This window comes from Balearica regulorum, chromosome 1 (genome assembly GCF_011004875.1).
Source record: "Balearica regulorum gibbericeps isolate bBalReg1 chromosome 1, bBalReg1.pri, whole genome shotgun sequence".
Taxonomy (NCBI): Eukaryota; Metazoa; Chordata; class Aves; order Gruiformes; family Gruidae; genus Balearica; species Balearica regulorum.
Window position 1 is genome coordinate 68,056,004 of NC_046184.1, and position 18,359 is coordinate 68,074,362.

General features: G+C 37.0%; 1 protein-coding gene across 1 annotated transcript in view; it reads left to right on the forward strand.

Moving 5' to 3' along the window:
• ERC1 (ELKS/RAB6-interacting/CAST family member 1) overlaps positions 1-18,359 on the forward strand; it is a 279,843-nt gene that overhangs the window by 126,199 nt on the left and 135,285 nt on the right. The window contains 1 exon segment of the mRNA XM_075756669.1: positions 13,670-13,805. Coding sequence (XP_075612784.1) covers positions 13,670-13,805 — 136 coding nt within the window.

An 18,359-nucleotide genomic window follows, 5' to 3' on the forward strand; every position in this document is an offset into this window, starting at 1 on the left:
TTATCCAGCAGATAGGCCATTCTTCTGAATTGAAAGAAATGTCTTTTCACTTCCTTGGAGAACAAAATATTTCCATTTGTCACTTTCTGTTCATGCCTGACTAATTAACTCCTAGCTCTGAGGGGTAAAGTGCCACCCATCCCTTTAGTGACTCAGCATACTCAGTTCAAATAAAGTGTTTTTACATGGAATGTTATTATGTTATTATTATCTGTTCACAGTACCGAACAGATTTTATACAAATGGAGACCAAGTGTGATGGTAGTTTTGGGGTGACAGTGGGGTTGGGGTGATTCAGTTTGAGAATCCTTCTTTCAAACATTCTGGAATAAACTTGATCATTACAAGTAACCCATGTCTTTTTTAAAAAAACCAAGAGTGAGAAAGAATTAGAAATTTGAGTTGTGAAATACTCTTTGTAGATAGACCAGAAGAGCCTCCTTTGGTCCTAGAAATTACAGCTGCCGACAACTGGCAGTTGCCAAACTGGCATGCTCAGTGCCAGCCTTGACAAAAGATCACAAAAAATGCCAGTCAAATAGAAAATTGAAGCTGCTTTTCTACTAGTTCCTATTCCCCCGTGTTGCTCAGCTCCCTCCTAGCATGTAAACTTGTGACTTCTCAAAGCCATGGATTTACTGTAGCTCACCAGATGGTAGCTCTAAAAAGCATATGTTGTCTTCCTTAGCTTCAGCATCAGTCCAACTTTTAGCTTTATCGGTCCCACTGGCACTAATAGCACTGACCAGATTGTTTCCGTTCCGAATGCCAGCAAAACTCAGATTGTCTGTAAACGTCCCCTTGCGTTTTTAATGTCTTGAGTTGTTTGTGCCATGTTTGATGAAGTCACGCATGCTGGGATCTGGGAGAGGCGACATAATGCAACTTTACCCTACAAATATACGTAAGGGAAAAGAGTCTTAGCCATGCAGGCTTCAGTGGGGATGCTCTATCTTTGAAAATGCACTCTTGGGTGGGGGGCATATCTCCCCCCATATCTCCTATCATACATTGCTTCTTTCACCAATGTTGTATTCAGTGTTCTTTGGTTCTTTCTCTAGGCTTGCCTTGCTCTCTAATAATCTGCTTTGTATGCTCGCTTAGTCTGAAGTGTTTAAAAAAAACAAACCAAACAACAAAGAAAGCGTATTCTGTTTAATCTTTGAATTTTCAGCTGGTAGTATTCTTGGTTTTGCTGGATGTGCCTGAATTCCTCAGGTAATTGTACCAAATAAATAATAGCGTAAATGTTGTTACCTTGGAACCAACGACTAGATGGATATACACATTCACTTCACTTTTCCATGTGTTACTTTTCACTTTACAAAGATAACACCAGCAGAATATGTTAGCAATGTCACATAGAGACCTGAATAAACAGTTTAGAAATAGATATTTATTACTAAGCCCTCCTAGCAATATATATAAAAGATATGAGCAAACACTTTTTCAGTATTTGACATTTCGACATATTTTAAAGGATTGATAGCCATTAATCAACGTAAAGTGTCTTGTCTTTTAGCATTGCTTGCTTGCTCCCTGTTCTCTTGCACCTTGCACAGAAGATCTTTTTTTTTCTTTTTCATGATTTACTTCTAGGCCATCCTGTATGAAAAAACATGGGTGGGAGCATTAAGTGAAGTTACTAGTAAATACTTTATTTAGGTTACTGCAAAGTGACACTTTATACTGCAAAAGTAGCCACTGACTTGGAATGTGAAAAAAAAAGGGATTTTTCTGGTGCATTTGGAGTACAACACTTATGTAATAACTGCAACATTTTATGTAATTTCTTAACAGAAATGTTTTATGATCATACCTCCTAATCAAAGGGACTGTTCACTGCAGTGGAGTTATATAAGAGTTATCAGTGAGATGCAAATAGTTCCTTTGTTTACGACATGCCTTCTTCCCTTCCTTGTATCTCTTGCTTTCAGCACAGATTTCAGATTATAATACAAAATATACAGATGTATTTGCTCAAGGAGATGGGGCATGGCACACAGGTTTTGACAGTTTGTTTCCTTTGCTTATTTCTGTATTCTTTTTGAGTATTTTGAGGTTGAATCACATGAAGAAATGACAGCTGAAATGTAGCTGAAGGAGTCTACTTTGTATTTTTAAATGCTTAAAGTTTCAAACGTTATTGTACCTTGGGCAAAAACCTTGTAGCATGAACAAAAGCCAAACATTTGGAAGATCATTTTAAAGTATTACTGTGTTGGTTGATGTTAAATAGAAAGAGTAAATACGTGCTATTCCCAACTTACTCTAATTTTTCTCCCAAATTATGTTGTGATGCTTCTGATAGCATCGTCTGTTTTGGTTAAATTTCCTACCCTTACTTCTACAGGTACATCAGACTCCTGTTGAATGAGTTAAATGTTCCTAAAAATTACCTCCTTTCTGTGTCTATAAAGAAACAGCAGACCCCCAAACACAGAACCATTCTCACTATCAAATTTTATTCTCCTCAGAATAAAGACCTGCTGAAGCAAAAAAAAAAATTGCCTTACAGTAGCTGCAGTTCAGATCCCATCCACACCAGACTGCTGCCATCCCTCAGTCTCTTCATGCACCCTGATCAGAACCAAAGATTTCCTCAGTGCCTCTAAAACTGAAACTTAGCACCACCAGTGAAGGTTTCTTGATGTTCTCGTGCCCTTGTTTTGGGAAGTCCAGAAGAAGCCTTGTGTATCAGCGTGGCATAACCTATAAAACTAGAGCAATTCATGCCACTTGCTGGTCTCAGTAGTGCGTCTTGTGCATAGTTCTCCAAAGTTTGAGGCTTTGTTCCTAAGTTGAATGTTTTGCTAGTGCATGTGACTCTGCGTTAATTTTCTTCCTTGTGAAGGAAGAATTTAAAAGATTTTAAAGATTTTCTTTTTGAAGATACTATTGCTCCGAAGATTCAGGAAGAGTGGATTGTGCACAAAGACCTGGAAGGTCAGCTCTGAGGAGAGCTGCAGTTTACTGTGGAAGAGCGCGTCGGGGTACATTCTTGGCAGATCAGCTTGGTTGCCTTCTCTCCTTCAGAGGGACTGACACAGTCTTGGTAGCACATAAGATATGGTAGTACTTTTCTGTTACAGATGTAATCTTCCCCAGATACATTTTAATCATTTTATTTTTTTAAATGGACCAAAATACCTCTTACTAGTTTCCAAATATCTGCAAGGAAAATCTAATCTTGAGCCAAGAGATACTGAGTTTGATAAAAGCAACATGGCTCTTTAATTTTTTTAATTAGTTTAGAGGTTCTGTACACTAGTACATTCTTTCTTACACCTGTCTGCACAAGCAGAAAACAATCAACAACAGAAAAACCACCAAAACCTTTAAAGGAATTTCAGTTGATTTCTTGAAAATTCTAAAGAGAAAGGAGTGTGTTTTCTTCTGCGACTTGAAATAGTGGAAGATGCTTTTTAAATTATAGGTAGAGAAATTTTATTTCAAAGTAGAAAGGGACTGGAACTCTCCTCTTGTCTTTCTGTATCCTGTTTTAACTATAGCCTCAATAATTCTTTATTAGATTTTCAGCACTGGTTATATCTCTCAACCTGTAATGTATGTCTTCATATAAAAAGACAGATAATTTATAGAAAATATGAGAGATTCCTGTTAGGAATATTTTTCTTGACAGCGAAGGCTGCTGTTTGTTGATCTCTCCTAATGATTGTGAGTGTTCCCCAAATACTTAGAAGATTAATTCATTTAAGGGAGGCAGAAAAGATCTCAGTGACAGGCTACATCAAGGCAGTTGTCCTGGTAAGGGGATCAGCTCAATTAAAATCTTAATTTTGCCTCATTTGTCTCAAGGTCCCCAAATGTCATCTATGTGGACTTCTGTAAGGCCTTTGACATGGTCCCCCACAACATCCTTCTCTTTAAATTGGAGAGATATGGATTTGGAGGATGGACTGTTGGAGGAATTGGTTGGATGGTCACATCTAGAGGGTAGTGGTCAATGGCTCGTTATTTGGATGGAGATCTTCCTCAGTAGATACTCCAACTAGAGATAATTTAATTAACAAACTTTGTGATCACTGGGGATATCAGTGAGAGTATATTTCAGATATCTGAAGTATGGGACATGTTGTCACCGGATTATTTTTTTTTTCTGTGCTCCTTCAGAATATATTAAAAAAAATAATGTATTTATTCAAAACACTCATGGACATACTTACTAGTTCTGTAGCAGATCCACTTACTGTGACATGGTAGAAATCCCTCCTCAAATGTGTAAGCCAGTAACCTTGTCCATGCATATTACCAAGACTGTTACAGAAACCTCCACTGAAGAGATACTTCTAAGTGTTGCTTGCAGTTCTCACCAAGTTCTCCAGAAACCCAGTGGCGTTCGCTGAACTTGCAAAGTATTCTTAGCTGTGTTCTGGAGTCCTGCAGCTGACAGACTGAGAAGACAGTATTACAGCTATATCAGAGGACGAGGAACTAAGCCATCTGCACTATTTAGAAGGTTATTCAGCCCTCTGTGTGGTATATTTAGGACAAATAATGCTGCTATCCCCCATTTTCCAGGTAGTCAAAAATCTGTAACAAATCATCTCAGTAGGCACTCTCTTATTAACCTGATGGGAGCTGTCAAAGCCAGTGCTGTGAATGTATTTCATAAGAGGAGATACCTCTTGATAAGTCTATTTGCTAAGCACCCGAAAGAAACATGCCAAACACGCCATTCTGAGAGACATTGTCATCTGCATTCCCATCTCAGATTCTCATGATAATGAAGATGCTTTAGCAAGGTACAGTTTGAGTGTGATAACATTGCTTTTCGATCAACCCCGTCCTTTTGCATACTTTTCCAGTATAGTCTCTGGGAACATACAGCTTTGGATCAGATTTGGTACAGCTCACTTATAGCTAACAGGGTAAGCACTTTTCCATTCACATCTGTAGAGGGAATCTGTTTGGAAGATTCTTCTTGAAAACAATTTTGGTTTTAAGAGACAAGCTTCATTATGTAAGATTTTTATTTGGGCATCTCAGCAACATAAAATCATCAGCTTTTAGCCCTGAAATGGTCAAGCTGTCAGCTTAAATGTGTAAGACCTATCTTGATTCTTTAACATACGCTATTTCAAAATGAAGGGATAATATTCAACTGTTACCCTAAATTTCTGCAAATTTTTAGAAGAGGACTTTTCTCTCTTGATAGCTTGTTCAGCATACGCTGTAAGGCAAACATAAGCTACTCTAGCATAGTTCTTAAATACTTTGCTTTTAAAATTTTGTTCTCCTTACATTATATTTAGGTTTTGGTTTTGTTTCAATGGATGATTTTTACATTCGATTTTTCTTTTAGTTATTGGCTGTATCAGGTATTATTCTAGAAGGAATGAAAATAACATGTATCCGCATGAAGGAAAACAACCGCTGTATTTTGATTTGTTTTCTTTTCTGGCTAGTGGGACTGCAGTTAAAAGAGACATATGTGATCTTAGATCACAAAAATACCCTCTTGAAACCTCAATAAAATGCCATTCATAAGGAAGATTTTATTGCTGTTTAGAAAATACTTTTTTCAGCCAAATGGTGCAGGTCTCTTGAGCAGAGAGTGACTGGCTGTGTGTGATCTGTTCACAGGGCGGTTGGCTCGTGCACTGGAGTTAAAGGTAAAAAGAACAGCACCGTTGGGACTTCTTCCCACACTGTTAGGGCCAAATTCAACTAACCCAGCATGTTGCAGGGAGAAGGAATCCACACTGAGGCCTAATCAGCCATTTTATAAATGTCATTTTTGGCTTTGCATCTGTTTGCTCAATTAACAAAAGCAGAAAAAAAAATACAACAGAACAAACTTATTTGTTGAACTACTGAATGCTTTTATTAAGCTCCTTAAAGCATTAGTATTTTTCTTAACAAAGGAACACCCATATCATTATCTTACAGATTTGTTTCAGAGTTTGCCTTGAGTTTGTATTTTTAACGCTTAGCTTCAATGAAAACTAAAGGTGGCAAGGTTTTAAAGTTAAAGGTTTCTTTTCTAGTTCAATTGCCATCAGCTTTCAAAAATAATTATAGAACTTGACATATAATTAATTTGATATTTAATCTCTGCGGCCCGGTTTCAAATTTGACATCAGTTATGAAATTATGGAAATGTATTTGTTATTTTCATCACAAAACTTGCTTCCTAGTAAATACATGCTGAGAATTTAAACAGTTGGGAAGCTGCACATTAGTTTTATTAGGGTTTTTTTAGCTGCACATTAATGGGGCGAATAGGTGTAGGGGTTTACATCTACAAAACTGGAAATGAAAACATGAGGTGCTATAGATGTTTACCTGAAGTTTTTAGAATGTCTTTGTTTTAGTATGTTGTATCCAGCCCTGTCTGAAAGTGAACCTTTGGTTTGCTTAATTTGATATGGACTCGTTGCACTAAAACGAAGACACTTCTGCTAATCTCTGCTGTTAATCCCTCAATTTTAGCGAGTTGGTTAAGTTGGTCTTCCAATTATTTTGAGAATACAAAGACAACAGCATTTGACTTCACCATTGTTTGTGTGTAATTGGGCTACGGCCTCATGACTGGACAGTAGCCTGGTTTATTCTGGTTTTGTTCAATCAAGCAATTGAAGGAAAAAAGAAGTCTATTTTCCCTGAAATAGGTAATGCTTAGAGCATGCATTTGAGACATGCACTTCTCGTCCTTAGTTAGCTTTCTCTTCCTGTTAATGTATTTATTATGTACCTTTCTCTAAATTCACAAATTATTGATACTGCATCATTTCACTCTATCATAAGGAAAGTTGTTTCCATAAACGTATGTTCCCTACTGATCGCTGAGAAATAACATTTCGCGGTGGAAGCACCTGTAACATTTGGGTTTAGCATGTGTGGTTTTGATTCTATTTCTTGGCCTTCTGCTAGACTGAATCAGAGAGATTAATACAAGAAGATAAGAAGTTTTTTAAAAAATTACATGTTGTATAGCCAAATGTGGGAGGTTGTTGTGTTAGACAGTCGACACATTTTTGCTCAGAGAAGCTTGGACCTGAGCTTGGAGGCCTTTAGTCACTCGCGTAGATAATTCTTAACACCGAGGAAAGAAGACAACCAGTGTAACGTTGAGACCTGCTTCTAGTCTTTGACTTCCACGCCCCCTGACTCAGACACGATTAGGCTCCTGATCCTAAAATATGGGGCAAGCTGGTTTCCCATAGCCTTTCTAGTCTTCATCCCTTGCCCCCTCCAGTGCTGATTGAACACACACTTTGTTTTTAAAAATCAAAGTTTCCTAGCTTCAGGAAATGAAGTCCACCCTCCCCATCTCTTAAAGCCACTGTGGGACTTCTTGTCTCACATACAGCAGACCAGTTAAATTTTCAAGGTTTGTTAATATTTTCATTGGCATATGTTACCTTGTCATATAAATGGCACAGAACAGCGAGGAACAGTGTAACAAAATGATGAGAGATTGTGGGAGGAGAGGCTCACAGCAGAAGAGGTAACTGAGCGCTGGAGTTTGCCAGCTGTGCATCCAAACAAGAGCAACTCATGGAAAGTATGTCGACTGGTCCTTTAGCTCAGATGCACTGTGCAACCGAGGTGGTAATATTAAACCAAGCTGTTTGAAAAGCATGATGAAAGTATTGTTTCTTTTACTTAGTAACTTAATGCACCATTTTTTGACCTTAGTATAATGTCGAAGAATAGTGACGAGCGACTTAGGAAGCTGGGATTGCTAGGTACAGCCCAATGAAGCAAAGGAAGAGGCCCAGATAACACTTACTGTTCTAAAAAAAATATGAATCCAGCCATACTAAATTCCATGTAAATCTTCAGCAGTGTGTAACTTCCCTGATCTTAATTTTTCCAGACGTAAGATGGGGAACTTTGTTCAGCCTTTGGCAACTTTCCTTTGACTGTCAATCAGACACCCAGTTGTGGTGATGGTACTGTGTGATGTGGTCAGCCCTGTTTCCTTCATCACTTATTTAGCTTCCTTACATCACTTTCTTCTTCTTGAGGTTAAGCTATTAGGCTTTCCAAACACTGCCATTATTCTCTGTGGTTTGGTGAGCAACCACTGGTAAGGTAAAGTGAGTTTTAAGCAACTGAAAGCTAAAGTAAAACCTTTCAGAACAGGGGGTTTTCTTATTTTCAAAACAAAGTAGCATTTTTGGGAAGAGCTTCTCCTTGGCTTCCTTCTGTTATATTTCCCAGAATATAAATGTTTTTCTTTGTGTACCAAAACTACAACACCCCACCCCCCCAAAAAAAAAAAAAAAACCCAAAAACAAAACCCAAACACCACAAACCCAAACAAACAAACAAACAAAACCAACCCCAAACCCCAACAACTCAGTACGTCACTGTTTCTGATCTTTTAATTTGTAAGTTAAGGTTCGGGATATGGCCAGCTAAAATACTTGGTGGGGCAGACCTTAAAAACAAAGAAGTGATGAAGGAAATAGTGGGGATAATGTAGTAAGTTGGATACTTTCCTGTGAGTTTTAAATCAATCCAACTCAGATCACTGGCATCCCTTTGTGTTGATGATGTTGATTTTTTTTTCAGTAAAAATTAACTTTTTTTTTTTCCCCTCACCCATCTAATCATTAATGAACAAGACTGCTAATAAAGATTTGGACAACTTAGCTGATCGTTTCCTGCCTTCCAGCATTTCCTTCTGGAATTCCTTCCCATTATAGTGTGTTTTGCGCTCTGACCTAAATTGCGGTAGTATTATAGTCTTTCAGATGGCTTCTCCATTTCATTCCACAAGTGAATAAATGTGCCTCTGTGTCTCTCAGGACTACCAAGTGCTTTGAGTGCAATGTTATCAACTTCCTCAAGGGGGCGGGGGGCAGTGGAGAGGGAGGTCCTGATCTGTCCGTGGTGACCAGCCATAGGACACGAGGAAATGGAATGGAGCTGCGTCAGGGGAAGTTCAGGTTGGACATCAGGGAAAGGGTCTTGACTGAGAGGGTGGTCACTCACTGGGACGGGCTCCCCAGGGCAGTGGTCACAGCACCAAGCCTGTCAGAGTTCAAGGAGTGTCTGGATGACGCTCTTAGTCATATGGTTTAGTTTTAGGTAGTCCTGTGAGGAGCAGGGAGTTGGACTCGAGGATCCTTATGGGTCCCTTCCAACTTGAGATATTCCATGATTCTATGATTCTATATTATAGATTGTAGAATCTAATATTTCATAATACAAGGCACGTTGGCAGTTTTAAACTAAATAATATATCACTTCATTGCATACAGATTTCTTTGCAGGGTTTTTTTTTTCAGTAATTTTGACTATTACGTCAGTTTAACTTATGTTGAGGAGCAAAGCGTGCTTTAAAGCTGATGAAGTTCATCTGTCCATCAGGATTAGTAGCTGCAGCAACAGTGGACTGTCCTGTGGGTGGTGGTAATGCTACGTCAATGAAGGCTCGAGCTAAACAATCTTTCTGATATGGCTGACTGACACATAGAAATATTTTCAGAGTACCTAAGTCAGATGACTAAAACAGGCTGTTTCTACAGCTGTGCATGAGATTTGTATATTTTTTCCTAGTGCATGTATTCATTAGGTGAAGTACAGTACGTGTGTATACATTTTATCTTGAAGCTTCTGTGGTGGTTCAAATGCATTGTAAAGGTATACTTATACTTGGATTATTATAAAAAGACTGTTGTGTGTTAGTTGCATAACTGTGAAGGAAAAATATATTAAAACATAACTATAAAATTTAAATTAACCTTTGCATATTTTCAGTTAACATTTTGTCACCTTTTATTTTATAAGAAGAACATTTGAAATTATGTCAGAAGAGATAATCAGATGAGGTTAATAGCTTAAGCTACACTAACATGTACCATAAAAGTCCATATAAGGGAAGAATTAACAGCTATATAGGCTGATCTGCATTACAGTAAAAGATAACGAGATTAGTATTAAAATGCAAAAAATATTCACATTAGTACAGAAAAAATTAATTTCATAAAAGCCTTAATATATAACAGAGCCTATAAAGCAATTAATCTTATTAGGGAGGAAAACTCTTCCAAAGGACACACAAGTAATAAAGTGACTTTCCACTTTTCAGGAATGCTTGATGGTCCATTAATTTTTCTATTGCTAATATTCATCTTCCTGTTTTAAAATTATTTTAAAATTATTTTTAAATTATTTTAAATTTTGAAATCATCTCATTTGAAAATTTTTATTGCTTATTGTGATTATTTTAGTTCATTCCCCGTGGTGTTCAGCTATACCTCATCTCTGGAAATTCAAGAATTTCAGAGAGAAGTGGAAAGGTGTGTCTTTTTTTAAGTGATGCAGCTTTGTTTCTTTAAAAAAAAAAGATAGTCATAGAAATTAGTAGTTATTTCAGTGTCCAGATTCAGAAATCTTATTCATTTTTTCAGCAGGCGTATGGCTTGAATTGGGCACCCAAAATCAAAGGATGTGAAATGATTAATTCTGAAAATCTTGGCCCGTCTTTAGTCGAAATACTTTGGTTGGTTGTTTTGGGTTTTGTGGGGGTTTTTTGGGGGTTTGTTTGCTTGTTTGTTTTTTAAATTAGAAGCCTGATTTTGATTCTATTTCCTTTTCTCTAGTATTTTCTGTTGTAACAGCATTGGTACGACATACTGTGAAATGGAGGAGGATTCTAAGCAACAGAAAAAAATTTTCATTTTTGAGTGCTAAATTTTTTAGGAGCCAGACCTCAAAAAAAGTAATTATCTGACAATTGCTATTGAAAAATGCAAAAGAAATTATAATTTCCAAAATGAGAGGGATTTTCCCCTGTAATTCAACATAATAAACATTTCCATTAGATTTTTTTTTCTATATGTGACTAGAACATTTTTAATTATTTGATTTCAGGGTGACACAGAATAAACATCTGAGATGAGGTAGTTTTGCTTTTGTTAGTTCTGTTATTGTTTTTGTTGGTTCCAGTGATATCCTTCTTTAAAGCTTTCTCTCACTGAATGTGAACTGTTAGAATCACCAGCATTCTCTCTCTCTCTAGCCCCATATAAAAAGAGATGTTTCAGTAAGAATACGTGCTTACAGTAACATTTAATGCTCTGTATCTCTCAGAAATTCATGTGCTCTCTATTTTATGATGAGAATTCCATGTGCACATTGCAAATCGGTGTTTACTCAGTTGCTGTATATGCTAACACTAATGCTTTCTAGAGAACACTTGTAAATCTCTCAGCTGTTGCCATCGTTATTAATTCATTCTGGTTTTGCTATCTTTAATCTTGCACAGTTTTTTCAGTTTTACAAAAAATACTTACACAGGTGAAGGATTTCTTCAAAACCTTACTACCCCTTTGACAGGGTAATGTGCTGTGCATATCTGTAATTATGTTCCAAAGAGTTAAAAGAACATCATTTGGTACCATGAGCATTGAGATGAGATGAGACGTGTTTTCATGCATCAAATGACTGCAAGCCTTTTAGATTTACAGACGTCAAATTTCATGTGACCTTCTCGGGGAAATTTTAGGTAATGCCATAGATAGCTGTATCATTTGAAAAGGTTTATTGCCCAACTTTTGTTGCTTTTTGACATCAAAGGTACAGAGTGATAGTTGTGTCCTGCATGTGAATTAAAGTTTCCAAACAGTACAACAATTATGAGGATTGATCTGAGTATTACAAGCACTAGGTAATTTCAAGGCTTCCATCTTTTAAACTGCTTTAGGAATGCTTGAATTTGTCTCAGAATATCTACCTTATATATTAGGAAGACATTAATTTTGGTTCAGACATGACAAGGTGGATGTCAAGAGTATATCCCTTATAATTACTCCTTTCTTTGAAATACATGTTTTGTATGGGGAAAGTGATCTACTTCAGATGTATTTTGATGAGGGTTGTGGCTTTATTAATATTGTTGTTCACTTATCTAACCAGTGGATTACAGTAACACAGACCAGTTTCCCAACAGATGAATCTAGGTTTGCAATTCTTTATAAAAGAATTAATTCCCCTAATTTTAATTTACAAGTTGAATAAGTAGTCTCATGTGGAATTGAATATGTTGGGCTTACATATTTTCATTTTCTGCATTAACTTAGCTGTACTTGCTATGTTTATGTTATTGGACAGATAGAACTGTGTATTGTACAAGCTGAGTTGGTGCCAGCATAATATTTCCAATAAGTTGTTTAATCACTGAACAAGTCTGCTTTCGAACTGGGCAATGCGCCCATTGCCAGTGTGCAGCACTGGGTTAGAACAACTTCACAATTATACTGGTTCTGTTTAAAAAGCATCCTGATTCACATCAGCTGTAACTGTTGGACAGGGTAGTTAAGTATGCCAATAATTTTTTAACATTATCAGAAAAGGACTTTCCTTTTTTTTCTTAGTCTCTGAAGGCCATAGCACTTTTTCACACTAATAGAAGTTTGTTTAGCACCAAGGAAAATTTGCTGTCTTTGCAATTTTCCCCGGCTCCAGTTGGCTTACATTGCAAAAAGCAGAGCTCAGTGTTGAACCTACTTTTTTTTTGGAAGAACTCAAAGCACTGACTAGCCATATGCCACATAATTTGAACATATATATAGCAAAGAGATATGTTCTTGATCATACTTTTGTTATGAGTTCTGAAGAAAATATTAAAGCAATCAGAGTTGTTTGTGATCTGTTCTAAAAGTGTTTCTGAAATACAGAAGAAACATTCTTCCCTCTCTGTGTGGATAACGTACCAGATAGGAAGGTAGTATATCATTCTGCTTTCTAAACAGTAAATTAAAGAGCCGTCTCTACTACTTGCATGATGTTTTGGGGAAATCTTGCGACCAAAGAATCTGTCTTTTATTCCAAAATCCAGACTCCAGATATAATTATGGAGAAAAGAGCTGAGGAAGCAAAGCTAGCCTGTTTTGTTTTGATTGGACTAAAAGTTTAGACTTAAGTTCTCTGTGGTCAGGAGGCAGAGATTAAAGGGCCTGTAATTAGATTCAATACTCCATGTGTCTTAATGCCCAGAAAGGCCAAACCCTGTCTGCAGGCAATGGTAGTTGCCAGGATCATCAAAAATAATTCATAGATGCAAGTGAAAAGGAAATTATGCACGCTTTCTGAAATAGTTTGTTCTTACTTGCTCAGACGTGTTTCTGTAAAAAGAAAGGATAGGAAATCCCTCAAAATAGCTAGTAAACAAGTAGAACTTGACATTGAAAAGAAATAGTTTTACTTCTGGAAATAGATTGCCTAGATCTTGTAGGTAGTCTATATTCACATCGTGTTTCATTAGTTTTTCCTTGTGATCCTCCTATTTTCCTTACGTTAGATATAGTGGTACCCAAAGCAAAATAGGCTATTACTTGGCTGTGGTTTTTATGTGTATGTTGTGTATGAACACAGAAAAGATTTCTCCCACGTAGCCACCTAGAGGGCAGGTGCGTCTTTGGATTAACAGTTTATACCAAATAATAATTAAGGTTTTTGTTTTAGAAATTTCCACATTTAGGTTAATAGTAATGAGAAAAATGAAGCGTTCTTCTGGCTGAATTAACAGTTGAGGATAACACTTGAGGATGAGTTTGGTGTTGGTGACCTTCTGCAAACGAAGAGATGGTGCTTGAGGGTTTCACTCTTCCCCAGTCCAGCTCACCAGTGCTGGGGCTGACGGGAAGCCGGCTCTGGACCGCTCTCTGAGTGCTCTTCTCTTTTACAGGCAAGTTAAAGATCAAAATAAGAAAGTAGCAAATCTGAAGCACAAAGAACAAGTGGAGAAAAAGAAGAGTGCACAGATGTTGGAGGAGGCCAGGAGACGAGAGGATAATCTTAATGACAGCTCCCAACAGCTTCAGGTAACATGGGAATTAAATGAAATGTGGCCAATCAGCCAGGCTTAGCTACCTTGCTCTCTGCTGTACCTCCTGATCCATTTTCATAGCTGTTACCTAAGAAGTTTGTTACTAATGGTTTAAAAGGACACATCTATCACTTCTACACATCTAAGCACTTCAAAGAAAGCAGCCTCTCTCAGTTCCCTTCATAGTTTACCCCATTTTCATAAAAGGGAAAAATAGTTTTAACTGGTGACTCAGTTATGAAGTGCATCATTTAAATAATTGTATAATTTCGGCATTGAGATTTGTGTGGCATTTCTTTCTTCACTGCTCATCTAACAGCCTTTTTCTTTAGCTGTTTTGTGTATTTTCCCAGCTGGTTTTACCTTATATTGGTGCCTTTTCTTCAGTAAATGAAAGATAGCAAGTAAGTATTCTTATAGTAAATTATAATTATGGTGGGGCAACTGGAGGGCCATATTTTCTCTGTTTACTCATCTTTGTTTGACAGTGAAACTCTACTCTACCTCGTGAATTCTTGTTATGCTTACTAGCCAGTTTGCTTTATTTCTGAAATGATACCATGCTGCTGCCCGCAGAATTATCTGGTCACCTCAAATTTACCTAGGCATATGAAAGTCACCTCATGAAAGCAAGTAAAATATTTCTGTGTGCTACATGTTGATATTAGCTGTATATGGTTTATCAAATGGTAAGTTTTCAAGTGCTATCATAAATATGTTAAACTGTTGCCACGAAATAAAGCAAAGATACCGTGATGCTAAGTGAGGAGATAATTGATATTTTGCATGTGATTTCTTTAATTTGCAAAAATAACTTTTCTTTTGATGAGTGAAAATAAACATGGAAACAGTAATCTACCCTTGAGATCTTTTTAGATTATGTTTTAAATCTTTAGAGAGCATAGGTGTTTTCATTTGTTATCCTACGCTAAATCCTGTTTCTGTTACCAGCTACATATCTTCTACTATCATCTACAATGAAGACACAAAATAAATCCTAATAGTTCACTAGCAAAGATAAATCCCCTCCTTAATTGAAAGAGATACTTCCTTACTCTGTTCTGTGGAATGCCAGGGGGATGGTTTCAACTCTTTAAGAACTTTTGAAAGAACCACAGAAACATGTCCATGTGGAATGCTCGCAGATGCACCATGTTGTGGTTTTCCCCCTCAATTCCAGTCCTGTGGATGCAGGGCACTGAAATAGTTAAGTTCCAAGTGTATGAAAATGATTTCATAACTGCAGACTTCTATAAAAGGCGGGGATGTGGGATTTCTACATCTGCTAATGGGTTTTGTGGCTGTAATGCTATGGCAATCCACAAGGCTCTCGTTATGTGGCAGCTTAAATTTAAATAACACAATCCTCCTTGTATTAGTGAAATATCTTTAAAAATTCCTAAAACTAATAGAACATTTGGTTAGCTTTCTAATCTGTGTTTGAGTAAATCTATATTTTAAATTTGAAAAGATAAGTGGTACTTGACATTTGCCTTGCAATTATTATGCATGGTATATTTATCGAATGACACCATTCCACAAGACCATCTTCTTTGTTTTTATATAGCACTTTCAGATTTTAAAAGGTATGGCTTTCTCTTCTGGCTTTTTTTGCCCCACAATTATTCTTTCCCTTTTCATTTTTATTTATTTTACACAAGTGGAATGCATTGGAATTTGTTTTCTTTCAGCTCCTACTTGCATACTAAAACTGCCTTTTTTTTTTTTTTTTGTAAGATACAGTAAGTTATGTAATGTGTTTGTACAACTACACATAGCAATGGACAGACAGTGATATTCTGGTTACTGATAACTTTAAGTCCTGTTAAAACTATTTCACACCAATTTCTGATACTTCAAAGAGATTGTACAGCTTTGGTGGCAGCAGTGAGGCAGCTTTTGCTCGGAAATTAGGTGGTAAAAATGGTGCTGCTTCCTATCAAAGCTCTTTAAGAATGTATAGCTGTCCTTGGATAGGAAATGTCCTATCCAATTCTTTACTTCCAACATGTTTTAGCAGTAGAGAGATCATAGATATAAAACTATGAATAGCATACTTAGCATAATTTTACTCTAAATATTTCCTCTTATTTAGTTTCAAAGTAAGCAACTTACATCTAGGAACAAGAAACAAATAACCAATTGTCTCTTTTGAGGAAGCCAAGTTGTTTGAGATTTTTCTCTTTTTCTCCAGTGTTACTTTGTTGTAGGTTGGTAATCCAATAGGGAAGCTAAAATTGGGAACAAGGATGCCAAAGTGTACAATTTTTATTATCTTTACCTTTTTATATTCAGGTTTCCCCATTAGAGATGTCTGTACAGCAGTACATACTCTTTTCAGTTTGCTTATGTATCGTGGTTAAACCCCAGCTGGTAACTAAGCACCACACAGCCACTTGCTCGCACCCCCCACTCCCAGGAGGATGAGGAGGAGAATGGAAAAAAATCTTGTGGGTTGAGATAAAGACAGAGAGTGTCATAGGATAACAAAGGAAGATAATAATAATGATAATAATATATAAAACAAGTGATGCACAAATGCAATTGCTCTCAAGCTGCGAAAAAAAACCCTGATTCCCAGTTTGTTTCTGAGCAGCGATCCCGCCTCCCGGCTCGCTTCCCCAGCTATATGCGGAGCATGACGTTCTATGGCAGGGAATGTCCCTTTGGCCAGTCTGGGTCAGCTGTCCTGGCTGTGCTCTCCCAACTTCTGGTGCACCTGGCAGGGCCTGGGAAGCTGAAAAGTCTTTGATTTTAGTGTAGGCACTACAACTGCCTCCCAACAACTAAAACATCAGTGTGTTATCAACGTTATTGTCATCCTAAATCCAAAACACAGCACTATACCAGCCACTAGAAAGAAAAATAATTTTATCCCAGCTGAAGCCAGGACACTTAGGTTGTGTTTTATTCTGCACTGGCGTCTGTTGCTTTGTATAGATTTATATGCAAGTATTTCTGAGATCTAAAGATAGATTATTAAATGCATGTAAGAATTCAATATTGAAGTGGGATGTGATAGTCAACACTGAAATGTGTAAGTTATCTTAGTATTAATATTACTTGATTTTCCCTAGTGCCTTTCCTGCTTTTGTGAACCTAATTGTCCTGTTTGGGTGGGCTCGATTTTAGAGAGTCTTTCCCCATATTCAGCACAAGGCTGAAGGGAATGCTTTCATTCACAGATGAAAAAGGTCTGTATGCTCTAATAAAAATATCAGGCTAAGGTAAAATATGGAGTGTTTAATGACAAGTGACAGGTTCAATAAAAACTCCTTCCTTTAGAAGAGCCCTCTGCTTATAGCCTCCCTCTCTCAAGGACTGCAGCATTTTGGTTTCCTGGAAGTAAAATTTACCCAGGACCACATTTCAATTTGTTAGTTAGGGAGACCTGTCTTCTCCATAGACTCTAAAGGGCACTGCCTTCTAATTGATTAAAAAAACAATTAAACCTGAGAGGAACGTAGATTTTTTTTTATTATTATTTTATTTTTTTCATGCAACCATTGTTGGCTTTGGGGTCAGGACACACAAGCACCAATTTCAGATAATTTTGGTCTTGGTGGTTTTGGCTGGAATTAATAATAAGACATTATGAAATGCTTAAAAATACATGATCTGCATGTTCTTCGGTTGACCGTCTGCAATCCAGTCAAATAAACACGCTCCCAAGCACATACTCCACTCCTCCTCTCTCTGTCCCTAACAGGCATGTGGTTTCTTTCTTCCTGAGTCCAGTAACAAAATGTTCGTTTATTCAGAGAGCTCTGATGATGGAAGTTTGGTATTTTGGGGAGTGGGGGAAGAATAAAAACCATAATGTCTCAATTCTAGTGAGATGGATAAATGGCTTTCCAAATTTGTCTTTTCCTCCTGGGTTCCCTTAAACCACAACTCTCCAGAGATCTGAGAGGTTAACGAGTGTCTGGTCTATAAGCAGGATAAAAAAGAAAACAAGCTGTTGGGCTGGAGTCGAAAAGTTTTGCTTCAAGTAGCTAAAGCTTGTCTGTTATGAAAAGGCATTGATATGCTATCTTGTCCTAGAAAGGGAACATTTACTGACATTTGAAGATATTTGAATGGGTAGTTGGAACTGACATCTAGAAGGTAGTATGCATATTTTCTTGTCCTAGCACTCCAGCATCTTCCAGAGTTTTCAGGAAGAATTTTCAAAGTATCTTGTGGCATGGAATCGTCTACTGAATCGCAGCAGCTGTCCAGCAATCTCTAATTGCTGCTGACAAACTGTATATCCAGCAGCTGTGTAAAATATATTTGAATGCTTTAATGAACAACTGTAACACCAAGTAAACTTACTAATTTTTTTCTTCTTTTTCCACATTCAAGTTTAGATAATTTAATAATTCCTAATCCATGAATTATATATGCAAGTATGTATTCTTTGTTCCTTGTGATTATATAATTCCTTTATCATGTTAAGCATTAAATAGGAAAAATATCCTTCTAGTGGAAAGTATTTAATTTTCTATCTAAACAAATGTGCAATGTTTTGTTCAATAATACTTTTACTGGGATCCAGACAAAATTC